We start from the raw sequence: 12,658 nt of genomic DNA, 5'->3' as shown, positions 1-12,658 counted from the left end.
GAGCAGAATTAATCGAACCCTGGACCACCAGTGTAACAGTCCTACATTATATACATTTTAAATTATAAAATTTATAAAATAGACGTCATCAAAGAGACATTTTTAATGCAGGCATTTTTAGGACGTGACTGCATAAAAATAAAACGCAAAAAATAAAAATTGCGTCAATTTATTTATAAAAAAAAAGTACAAAATTAAACTAAAAATACTTATACAGAATTAATGGCACCGCGCAGAATCATTCGATTTCATAGAAATCTCATTCAAGAGCTAAAACCGACGTTGTTAACACAGACACAGAGTTTAAAATCGTACGAAACGTCCTTCAAATACAGAGTTAGACCTATTCAAACTACTAAGTTACTGTCAAAACAATAAATATATCAACATTATTTTATGCAGTTATAAAAATAAAACTATCGTGCCGTCTCTGTCTAAATAATGATACCAGACAAAGACAGCAAGATAATTTGAGTAATTGATTGTTAGTTCGCTATCACCCTATTTTTTTTATTATTATTGGCAGATGAGTGTTGAATTAGTCATCTTAATGTATATCTATAAAGTATGCTTGAACGGTACGTACTTTCTTGTTCAGAAAAGTTGGCAAATGGTAATAATAATTTTCGTTAAAAACATAATTTCGTCTTGTTCTGTCAATGGTCTGTGGAAAGAGACGAAAAACATTTCAAAATAAAATAGGTACTATTTATTTTATTTTTTTATGAATAACAGTTTTATTCATGAAAACTAAACTATAACCCTGTTTAAGTTGAAATATATTTCCGTCTCACTCTTTCATATGAAATACGAGAATGACAGAACAGGACAGAACATATGTAAACAATATCTTTCATAATCATTTGGTAACTCTATGAATTCAAATACGCTATATAAATTTACCTAAATCTATGAATACTTGGCTGATGCTGTGTCGTGGCGCGGATCCAGCACGTAAAAAGGTTATGGGCACTTCCATCCGAAAAGTTAATCAAAGGGATAATATTACATTCCTACGAAGTAGTTAATTAAAATTGGTATGAAACGTGACTTTGTCACAAGTCTGTCACTGCCATCGAAATATAATGTATATCAAACTGTGACGTGACAAGAAGTGTTGATATTGCTCGTAGTGGACCCGCGCTTCTCGTGGGCAATTTTTTAGTTCTTCTCCGGTGGTGGGGGGTGGGCGCGGATGTACTCCAATCCCCTGAGGATGGCCTCCGGGATCGGAGGGGGGGTGGGCAGATGAGATCCCTGGAACAGATAGACATGTGTTAAAATATGGTGATGCGGTTAGAACTGTAGAAAAAAACATTGGAAGAAACAATAACGGTAAGCCCTTCCGGCATGATAGGGACCAACACTGTTTGAATGAGTTTCTTTCGGCATTTCTTCTCAGCAGTGGTCGTTCCGAAATGCCAGTAGTTTGTAGCTTGTGGGAAATAACTATTTAATGTAAAAATTGACATGAAAAAGTGCCTGTGAAAGTCTAATTTCTGAATAAATGATTTGTATTCTATGCAAAATCAAATCAAAATCATTCATTCAGAAATTAGGCCTTCACAGGCACCTTTTCACGTCATATTCTAAATTTAATTATATTTACCAAAGCTACAAACTGAACGACCACTGTTGAGAAATTTTGACGTCAATAATTGATGTATATCATCCTAAATTGAATAAAGAAATTTTTATTACCTGTGGCTGGTAACCGTTCTCGTCTGCCACGTATTGCAGCTGGACTGTCTCTCCCTCAGGACTCTGCCAGCTGGCCTGGCCTTGGACCACTTCGGCGTTGGTCTCCTGCGAACAGAGTTAAGTGTTACTAGCCGCGCCTCGGGGCTTCGCTCTCGTGGGAATTTCGGGATGAAAATTACCCTATTTGTTATTCCAGGTTATATTCTGCCCGTGTACCAAATTACATAACGATCCGTCCAGTAGATTTTGCGTGAGAGAGCAACAAACATACACACATACATACAAACTTACTAGATAGAGGCAGTCCTGGAGTTTGGCCCTTCTTCTAGTCGTTATGGCTATGTATTTGATGATTCGAGACCAGTGTTTGGCCACTTTTATTGTTCCGTCATTTGCCTTGTGGCACTCCATGGTTCATGGTTCAAGAGGACCTAAAATATACACCTAAAATTCTCAAATACTCACAGCATCAATTTTCTTCAAAGAACCACTTTCCTCTGCTTTGATACCGTTGCTGGTCTCATAAGCGTAGTTATACTCTCCCTCCACTCCCACGTTGGAATCCTGGCGGAGCACCTGAGCGTCCTTGTCGCCAGCGCCCACGATGTGCGACACGTCGGCGCACGCGCACGCAAACAACGCAGTTAAGATCAGCAGCTTCTGGAATAGATAACGATATTGATCAAGAGACGCTAGGAAAAGTGGGCCATGGGCTCAACGGCTGAGAAACATACCTTGTCTTAACAATAAGAATTATTTATTTCTCGAAAAGAATTACACGCATATAAAATAACGAATTTATCTCACATTAGGCTAGGCCTGTGCCGTGGGCATCGGTTACAAATCGTTACATTTAACAAACAAAATATGTAAATTAATATGCATCAATAAATAAACCTTAAAATATATATGTCATACGACAAATTATAGTTTAACGTGTTCTATTCAATAATAAATATAGTACCAGTTCAGCGTATGAGTCTGGCAGTACAGCGAGGAAATGCTGCTAGCATTCTGGGCACGTTGCCTCGATGCGGCGCGTTTTATGAGGTTTTTTATTTGTAATAATTTTAATACCTACATATTATACCTATTGCTTGTAATATTTATTATTGTATTCGAATAAGTGCCTGTCTTACTTTTGTTTACAATCTTTTCGACTAAGTTTCTAATATTGTAAAGTGTGTTGTGAATTTAATAAATAGTCGTATTCCTCATGGCTGAGGGTCGTGGTCATTACGTGGAATGAAACACACACAACAACTTTGTTGGCACTAGTAATGGAGTGGTTTGCCATTACCTTCTCCATTTCACACACAAGTTAATGTTGATTAATAAGTGTGCAGGTTTCCTCACGATGTTTTTCCTTCATCGGAATAAATATATAATAAATATAGTACCTAGCTATATAATTCTATCAATAAAATCTAGAACGAAGGCCATAGACAAATGTCAACGGCCAGTGCTAGGCCGTTTAGAAAGGACGACATTTATACACAAAATATCTATGGTACAGATAGATCACTACACATAGCATACAAGTTTATTTGTTAGACAAATTAAAAAAATCTCCGACTTTTAATATAAATTTCGCTACGACTTTTGAACGGCTGAACCGATTTTCATGAAACATTGGCTAAGAACACTCGGGATATAATTATCTATGACACAAAAAAAAACTAAACGAGAATCGGTTCATCCGTCGATGCCACAGACAGAAACGTTAAACTTGTAACACTCCTCTTTTTGCGTTGGGGGTTCAAAAGAGGTGAGGTGATGGCTTGTGGTCCCGCCCTAAATTAGAACCATATCCTTCCGGGGATGTCGCACGAGACGACTGTCAGACGCATAGCCTTGGTAGGCAACAACAGTAGGTATTCCCATAAACGGTTGACGTCATTAAAATTCCATTCAAATCTTCAAAATGTCATTGTTTATTTTGACGTGACAACGTCTTAAATTAGGTTGCGGCTGGGAGTCACTTATGAAAAAGTGTAACGCCCGGTAACGTTACGATGAGTCACCGAACGAGAGAGAGGCCCGCCGAATGCCTTGCGTCTCTCTCCCACTCAACTATGATCGGTCTGTCGCGCGCGTAAAAAGACGTTGTCACGTAAAATCTTCGCCCGTAAAACCGACTTAACAGGCAACCATTTTTTTTACGCTTCATGGCGTCACAGGCCCAAATGCAACCAGGACCACTCGATGGTTAGAGTCGTCGAGAGTTAGAGACAAAAGAAGTAATGTTTTTTTATGTGTCTTTGCCAATTTTACTACACTTCTACTAAACGGTTAAATACAAAATTATATTCTCTCTTTGTTTATCGAAGTTCATTGATTTGTTACTGTTAAAAGTTTGAAAAAAAACTGATGGTGTTTTCACCAATAGATAGCGTGATCACCAAGGAAGGTTTACGTGTAATTTATTATGTTTGACCCGACCGAAGCGGGTATAGGCGGCTAGTTAAATATTAAATAAATAAATATATAAGGACAAATCACACAGATTGAGCTAGCCCCAAAGTAAGTTCGAGCCTTGTGTTATGTGACACTAACTCAACGATACTATATTTTATAACAAATACATATATAGATATACATCCAAGACCCGGGCCAATTAGAAAAAGATCATTTTCCATCATGATCCGACCGGGGCTCGAACTAGGGACCTCTCGGTTCAGAGGCGAGCACTTTACCACCGCGCAACCGAGGTCGTCAATTTGATTAATATTAGTTTTATTTAGGATAATTTGTTTTTATTATATTTTTTCTTACACATCTAATTATTAATAAAAATCTCATGGCCACTTAACAACTTCAACACTGTCACTATAAAATAAATCAACCATTTTCGATGAACAGAACTCAAATGCACAAATAACTAAAACCACAGCTCACCATTTTGTGTGTATGTTTGGTCGAATTTACCTCACAACTGTGGATGGTCGAGTCGCCACCACTTATATATGTGAAGTGGGGAGCGGTCACCCATCTCTATACAACAATCACTAAAGATGCATAAAGCGTGGTGGTGTAATGGTTAAGTCGCCCGCCTGTGGATCGAAAGGTCTCAGGTTCGAATCCTACTCGTGCCACAGGAGTTTGTATACAAATCTGACACATATATAGTAGTTTTCATCGACCACCACTTGCTTCCGGTGAGGGGAAACATCGTGAGGAAACCTGCACACTGGTGGACAGTTTTTCGCCATAGCGAATATGTTCGTGATGTAAATCGTATTTAGTCTATTAAATTAAAATCAAATCATTTATTCAGAAATTAGGTCTTCACAGGCACTTTTTAAGATATTTACTTTCTATAATTTCGAATTGGTTCCCTGCTAATAACTTAATGCTGATATGCAAATCAAACCCAATGTAATAAATATACCCTTCCCAATGTTAGGCAGGCTCACGTCGACGTGACACTGAATGGAGAAAGCTTATATTTCGTACTAAATACCAAATTCTTAGGAATTACCCTTGATTCCAAATTACAATGGGACGCTCATATTAATGGCCTATCGTAAATTTGATTTTAGTTCACTAGTGTGTATGCGACTACCTGCCGCTAGATGGCGGTAAGTAGTCGTAAAAGTCACGTCAGATGCCTTGAATAAAATCTGACACCAGTGTTAGCAATAACACACTCGATATGATGATGAAGGATTGTATTATCACTTGATGCATAATACTTAGAGTTTAACACAACTACAGTCTAACAGAATACCTTAAGAGGAAAGACTACATTTTTCTTCTCCTAAATATTATTTGTTACTATGTTATTCTTCTAGACTAATCCTGTTATTCATAAAAAAAGTTTAAGCATTCTATAAGATAAAGTTTTGTCTTTTTCTGTCAACGTGAAATGTTTGTAATGTGCGACAGAGACAAACATACTCCAGTTTAAAGTATGCTTTAGATTTTTTATAAATAACTTTTTCAAAAAATATATTTTTTCCTTTTTTCATAACAATAATAAATACGTGAAAATCATTTGTTTTTGTTAAAGTGTTTGTCTATGAACCGTGAAGGTCCCGGGTTCGATCCCCGGTCGGGTCACGATGGAAAATGATATTTTTTCTGATTGGCCCGTGTTTTGGATGTTTATCTATATATATGTATTTGTTATAAAATAACGGGAGTTGTTATACAGTGACGGCTGGAGTACTTTTACTCACGGTATTTTTATCCCGAAATTCCCACGGGAGCGAAGGCCCGGGGCGCAGCTGGTTGTTCATAGATTTTTATCGATATGTCACATGTTGTGTAAATGTCGCGACATCCGTGTGGGTGCATAATAGCCGAGTAATAACACTATCGGTGAATTGGGAAGACACAAATACATTGCGTAGTTTCAATATAAGCTTTTTATTACCGCAAAAATAAGCCAGCGATGTACGTCGCGACCGAATGAGTTTACCCAACTGTTTAATAATACCGGCAATGTTAATGCTTAGCTCAGATCATCCCACAGCGTGGATGGTCGTCTCGACAGTAAACTTTCGAGCAATCTTAGTGTGGAATCTGACCCTCATTGTCATTGATCTACATTACATAGTTCTATGAGCCATATCTACAGGGTAATTTCTTACGACCTCTGTGGCCTAATGGTCATCACGCCGGACTGCTAAACTGGAGGTCCCGGGTTCGAGCCCCGGTCAGGGCAACATAAAAAATGTTCTTTTTCAGATTGACCCGAGTCTTGGATGTTTATCTATATATGTATATGTTATAGAATACAGTATCGTTGAGTTAGTATCCCATGACACAAGTCTCGAACTTACTTTGGGGCTAGCTCAATCTGTGTGATTTGTCCTAATATATTTATTTATTTCTTATAAATTCGCGTTATTTTATCTACATGTTCAGTCGATGGTATTGAACAACTTTACGTATGGAAGCAACCTTGAAATCGCGAAAAAAAAAATCAATCTGATCCATACATTTTCCACAAGTTAGGTACGTATTTAATTTTGTATAGAACAGCTGATTTTTTTTTCTCGATATCGGAGTTACTCCCATACTGACAGTTGTTCATTACCATGGACAGAGCGTATAGACAATATATTGCCAATGTATTAAAAGTCACTCTGTATGCATACATACATATATTAAAACTGTATGTGAGCTATGTCTGTACATAGGAGATGTTGAAGAAGAATGGAGGGGGGGGGGGGTTCTTTATTAGAAGACTAAATAACTTTTTTTATTATTTTTGTCTGTCTGTATTATATGTTAGTTTGCGCATCACTCACGGTACCATTGGCGAAGGTTTCTCAGCCACGAAATTCTTCGTCGAGGCCTTTTTCTGCCTTGGATCTTACCTTGTATGATGAGGTGGCAACCCTAGTTTCTCGAGATTTGTCCCCGTGCAACAAATAGGGATGTACAACACATCAGTTCCACACTTTATAAATAAATTAATAAACATATTAGGACTAATCACACAGAGTTAGTAATAGTAATAGTACTACTAATGCTTAGTAGTTTGTAGATTTGATAAATATCATTTAATTTAGAATAGGACGTGAAAAAGTGCCTGTGAAGGCCTAATTTCTGAATGAATGATTTGATTCATATTGAGCTAGCCCCAAAGTAAGTTCGAGACTTGTGTTATGGGATACTAACTCAACGATACTATATTTTATAACAGATACATATATAGATAAACATCCAAGACACGGGTCAATCAGAAAAAGATCATTTTACATCATGACCCGACCGGGGATCGAACTCGGGACCTCTCGGTTCACAGGCAAGCGCTTTACCACTACGCCACCGAGGTCGTCAACTTTATAAATTTTGGTCGGATATATCCGACGTCCGCGGTGATAAAGTTAATTGAACGTCAGTGATAGGCAATAGGCTAAGTGCCTAAAGTGTCTATTGGTCACCTGGTATAGAATCTACGACCTCTTGGCGCGACCCCGGCCATTCTCCGAATCACTACTGTGCTATAGGGTTGTCAACGCTTTACTTAGTTTTGTTAATAATAATGAGATGAAAAATTCTGGAATCGAGCCTCTGAATTTAAATATATATAATATAATAAAAAATACTTTAGTTAGTGTTTATGTTTTCCGACTACTATGTAATTGTATTTAAGTTTTTTATTCCACCACTAACGGCCCAGCCCGACTTCGTTTGGGCAAAACGAAAACGGCACGACAAATAAAATTGCAATGTTTTTTTCTTTATATTATTTATTTATTTAATAGCACACAAAACAGATTACAAGCACATGATGTATCCTTATATATCATGTGTTTGTAATCCGTTCTGTGTGCTAATGAATTGCAAATAAATTTTAAACTCAATTAAAATAACATAAAAATTAAAAAATATATATATGTAAATTGTGACAACCCTACACCAGCAATTCAACATTACATACACAGATGTGATGTAACGTGGATCTAACCGCAGTCCTTGACATTTCACTAGTCATAAAGGAAAAACTGAATGCTATTCGTTAGATACCGTTCCAGATTTTAGTGCAATGATGAAACAAAATGCATTTTTAACCTAAATTCGCAAAAATATAACATTCTCAAAATAGCAGATTATCAACTTAGGTAAAGTACAATCAAGAAAAAAAAAAAACGTTATTTTGCAAAAAATTATAAGCGCGTTTTTTTTTCATTATATAGTGTGTTATGTGCGTAATCCGTAAAATTACGTAGGGAACAATTATGAGATTCTCAATATAATATAGACAAACTGCAATCAAGAAAAAAACAATATTCAAAATTAAAAAAAAAAAAACATTTTAACTTCTGAACAAAAACCGTATTTGTCTTGTGTAAATTAGAAAATTACGTAGATAACAAATATCAGATTCTTAATATAATGTAGCCAAAGCACAATCAAGAAAAAAGAAACGTAATTTTGCTAAATTAAAAAAAAAGCATTATTTAATTACTGAACAAAATAAAACACGTTTTAATTTGTATACATCGGAAAATTACGTGGATAACAAATGTCTGGCCATGCCGCTGCCGCCCGGCCCTGGCAGAAGGCAAACTTAAGAAGTGATTGATGACTTGATGTCGTCAAGGATGATATAATATTTGTTTTCTTTGCAATAAAAAAAAAACACTTTATATTAGCACATAACAACATTTAAAACATATTTTAAGCTCACGTATTTTATGTCGCTGTCACACTTTACAAAATTTGGCGTTGACAAAACGATACAAAACATACTTTGCTTATAGCATTCATTTTATTTATTTATTAACACACAAAACAGATTACAATACATAATTGATAAATTACAAGCATTTGTTGGTGTTGTTCTAAATTATAATCCAATGGATGTGTGCCTAAAAGCTTTTAAACATAATATTTATAATATACTAGAGAGCGCTGACAAAGGTACATGTATGAAAAGTAAACAAAACAAAAGGTTAGTAGGTACTAATTAATTAATGTTCAAATAGTATTTATTTGTCGCCGGAACTGTTGAAGACCACAATGTTGAAGAACACAATGTCAATCTGTCTGTTGGAAGCATGAATTTCGTTGTATTGGCGACACATTCTGACCACGGGGTTATAAATATGACGTGTTATTTGAGAAAACTTGGGGGGACAAAAATATTATCATTGCGATTACGAGATCTAAAAAGGGTATTAAAATTTAAGGAATAGCATTAAATTGATGTTCTTATATCTGGGAGTATCCCTGTGGGAGACATGGTTATGTCTCCCACAGGGATATAAGATATAAGAACATCAATTCATCATCTCCCAGATATAAGAACATCAATTTAATGTTCTTTCTTATATTAGTGGGGATACTGCAAGATCAGATGCTTATTGTCTATGTCGTTTCATCGTCAGTCTATGCTATTATTATAAAGAGGTAAGCGTTTGTAAGTTTGTATGTTTGAGGCGGGAAATCCCCGAAATTACCGAACCGATTTCAAAAATTCTTTCACCATTAGAAAGGTACATTAACCAATATTGCAGATGTTGTGTAAAATATCACACAGATTGAGCTAGCCCCAAAGTAAGTTCGAGACTTGTGTTATGGGATACTATTGATGACGACCTCGATGGCGCAGTGGTAAAGTGCTTGCCTCTGAATCGAGGGGTCCCGAGTTCGAACCCCGGTCAGGTCATGATGGAAAATGATCTTTTTCTGATCGGCGCGGGTCTTGGATGTTTATCTATATAAGTATTTGTTATAAAATATAGTATCGTTGAGTTAGTATCCCATAACACAAGTCTCGAACTTACTTTGGGCCTAGCTCAATCTGTGTGATTTGTCCTCATATATATATATATATATATATATATATTTATATTTTACGTGATTGTGTAACAAACATCCTCTCTCACAACAAACTTTCGCATTAATAATTAGTCTTTTAAAATTCAGCTGTATTAAACTTGAGCAAGGTATAGATATGAACAGTGTTATATTAAATTTATATTTATATTTATATTTAAATATTTATATTAAATATTTATATTATTATATTTATATTAAAATGAAATTAGCTGAAACAATTGCTAAACACGATTCAATGTAATCACAACTGAATGAGGCAATTAATGTTTAGCAACGAGTGAAAAAGGATCAAAGTAATGCATTATGGAGTCACAGTTCATATTCTGTTTTAGTGTTGCCGAACTATCGATAGTTTCTTATCGATACTATCCGTTGTATCGATAGTATCGAACCGTGATGATGATTAGACGATTTATAGTAATATTTCGCAATATAGATCGATATTATTGCTCTTTATCAATAGTATTATAGTATATATAGAAGCGGTGGTGGTGTAATGGTTAAGACGCCCGCCTGTGGATCGAACGGTCTCAGGTTCGAATCCTACTCGTGCCATATGTGTTTGTATACCAATCTGACTCATATATAGTAGTTTTCATCGACCACCACTTGCTGCCGGTGAAGGAAAACATCGTGAGGAAACCTGCACACTGGTTGATTATTAACTTGTGTGTGAAATGGAGAAGGCAATGGCAAACCACCCCATTACTAATGCCAAGAAAGTTGTTATGTGTGTTTAATTCCACGTAATGACCACGACCCTCAGCCATGAGGAATACGACTATGAAGAAGAATCCCAATCACATTTTAAAACGTAGAAAAAACTGTTTCCGAGAATGTTCAGCCGGGCGAAGCCGCGGGTAATCATCTAGTTTTTCCTAATGGCTCAGACATAATAAGAAAAGATTTGTGGGTAGATTTTTAGTTTTTTTTACACGGAAGCGCCAACTTAAGATTCACTAAAAGATTAGAATTGTTTTTAAAGTTCAAAACGGGTATGGTTTAATTTGACCCAAAGGTTAAGTACCTAAGCATGACCTTTATTAATATGACACGAGTTGTTAGTTGTATTTCGTAATTCTTGATTTCTTGATTGTTAATGCGCAGTTAATTGGTAAAGGCGGGTTCTAACCAGCCTTTATGTTATTTATTTGTGAATAAAAATAAATAACAAAAAAATGGAAATAATAATGAGATGAAAATATTCCGGAATCGAGCCGGATTCGAATCCGCGCCTCTGTCTCCGGGATAGCGCTCTTTACCACTGAGCTACCAAGACCGCGCCAGTTGGGCCAAAAATATCCTCTCCAGGTTCCAGATTTTGTTTATCTTATTATTTTTAAAATTAGTTAAAAAGCATGTGGGACGTGTTAATAAATCTATTTAAACAAATGATTTAAAAGTTTTGTCAATTTTAAAGATAGCACAACATTCTAATGACAATGATATATTTAAACATTATTTTTTTAAATATTCAATTTCACTTACTAATTAGTCGAAAAATAAACATTTAAATATAAAATTAAAATTAAAAAAATAATAAAATTAAATTTAAACTTTTCATCTATTTGTATATATTTAAAGTTATTCTTAAGTTTTTAATTGTAAAATTTAACTCTAAAGTTTAAATGTTAAATTTTATAAAATAAAACTTAAATAAACATTTAATAAAAACATATATTTTAAATTTACAAAAGAAAATGTCCTACCTATATCAATATAAATTGAACAAGAATATTTTAAGTTTTTTTTGTTGTTGACAAAAAGATATCCAACTTGAGTCTCCCTTATTATTGAGTCTCATTTTGGTGTTATTGGGTATTAGACGCGGGCATGTGGTGTTTCATAAGGAAAGTGCGTTGCACCAGTCAATCTTAACGTTAACTTTAATTTATCTAAACAGTGGCGGCGCGCATGTTTAAATTTAACGTCAAAATTGACTGGTGCACCAGTAAATTTTGACGTTAAAATTAAACATGCGCGTATTTAAATATAAACCCAGCCCTTATAATCGTAAATAATATTTTATTAATAATTTGCATAAACACACTGTTTTAATTCCCGAAGAATGCGGACGTACGAACGGACATTAGTTTGTGTTATTATATTTGTATATGATATTCGTCATTGTTTTAAAGCCTTGAACTTATATACTCTTTAATTTTATGACGAAAGAGGTCAAGCGCGAATCACACTCGTCCATAATCGTATCGCATATTAAATCATCGAAATATATTTTATTTTTCTTAATGAATTGCAATTCTTTAAACGTGTTGTAATTGCTTCTCTATATACCCCTCTTTTTGTCCTATAAACCCATCATGTTCAGTGAAGCTAGTACTAATTTCGGAGTAAAATGACTGTGACATGAGATAAGATTATAATTAAATAACGCTTAACACGACTAGTGAAGGTTCTGTTTTTCGCCATTGGTCCACGGAACCCTAATGACCTGACCGCTGCAATACTGCGTGAATTGTAATTTTGGTACAAAGGCCAGACGTAATAAATTATATCCACCGTCAAGACTGGATGGGCTCATCCATCCCGCCTCCCTGACATCTATCATGTACCTCCCTTTTTTGTCCTATAGGTTCTTTGGCATACCGGTATTGGCATAATAGGCCTAAGGCATAAGTGATTTTTGGCATACGGA

The 12,658-nt window shown here is 35.4% G+C and overlaps 2 protein-coding genes across 4 annotated transcripts in view; one reads left to right on the top strand and one right to left on the bottom strand.

The window, feature by feature from the left end:
* Positions 1–12,658, top strand: part of alpha-Cat (alpha Catenin) — a 60,244-nt gene that overhangs the window by 13,599 nt on the left and 33,987 nt on the right. The window lies entirely within an intron of this gene.
* Positions 154–4,650, bottom strand: LOC128682323 (larval cuticle protein LCP-17-like). Its single transcript, XM_053766974.1, has 4 exons — positions 4,600–4,650; positions 2,167–2,361; positions 1,702–1,806; positions 154–1,257 (listed from the first exon to the last, which is right to left on the bottom strand). The coding sequence occupies exons 1-4, from the start codon at positions 4,600–4,602 to the stop codon at positions 1,162–1,164; spliced, it is 399 nt and encodes a 132-aa protein (XP_053622949.1). The 5' UTR covers positions 4,603–4,650; the 3' UTR covers positions 154–1,161.

Source organism: Plodia interpunctella, chromosome 29, assembly GCF_027563975.2.
Source record: "Plodia interpunctella isolate USDA-ARS_2022_Savannah chromosome 29, ilPloInte3.2, whole genome shotgun sequence".
NCBI lineage: Eukaryota > Metazoa > Arthropoda > Insecta > Lepidoptera > Pyralidae > Plodia > Plodia interpunctella.
Note: the sequence above shows the minus strand (reverse complement) of the source record. Positions and strands in the feature narration are given on the sequence as shown.

What these genes read in the sequence shown, in the direction of transcription:
- LOC128682323 (XM_053766974.1), bottom strand. An exon ending in CTTTGAAGAAAATTGATGCT is followed by an intron (nt 1,807 to 2,166) that starts GTGAGTATTTGA and finishes CTCTGTTCGCAG; the next exon opens with GAGACCAACGCCGAAGTGGT. An exon ending in AGAACGGTTACCAGCCACAG is followed by an intron (nt 1,258 to 1,701) that starts GTAATAAAAATT and finishes TATCTGTTCCAG; the next exon opens with GGATCTCATCTGCCCACCCC.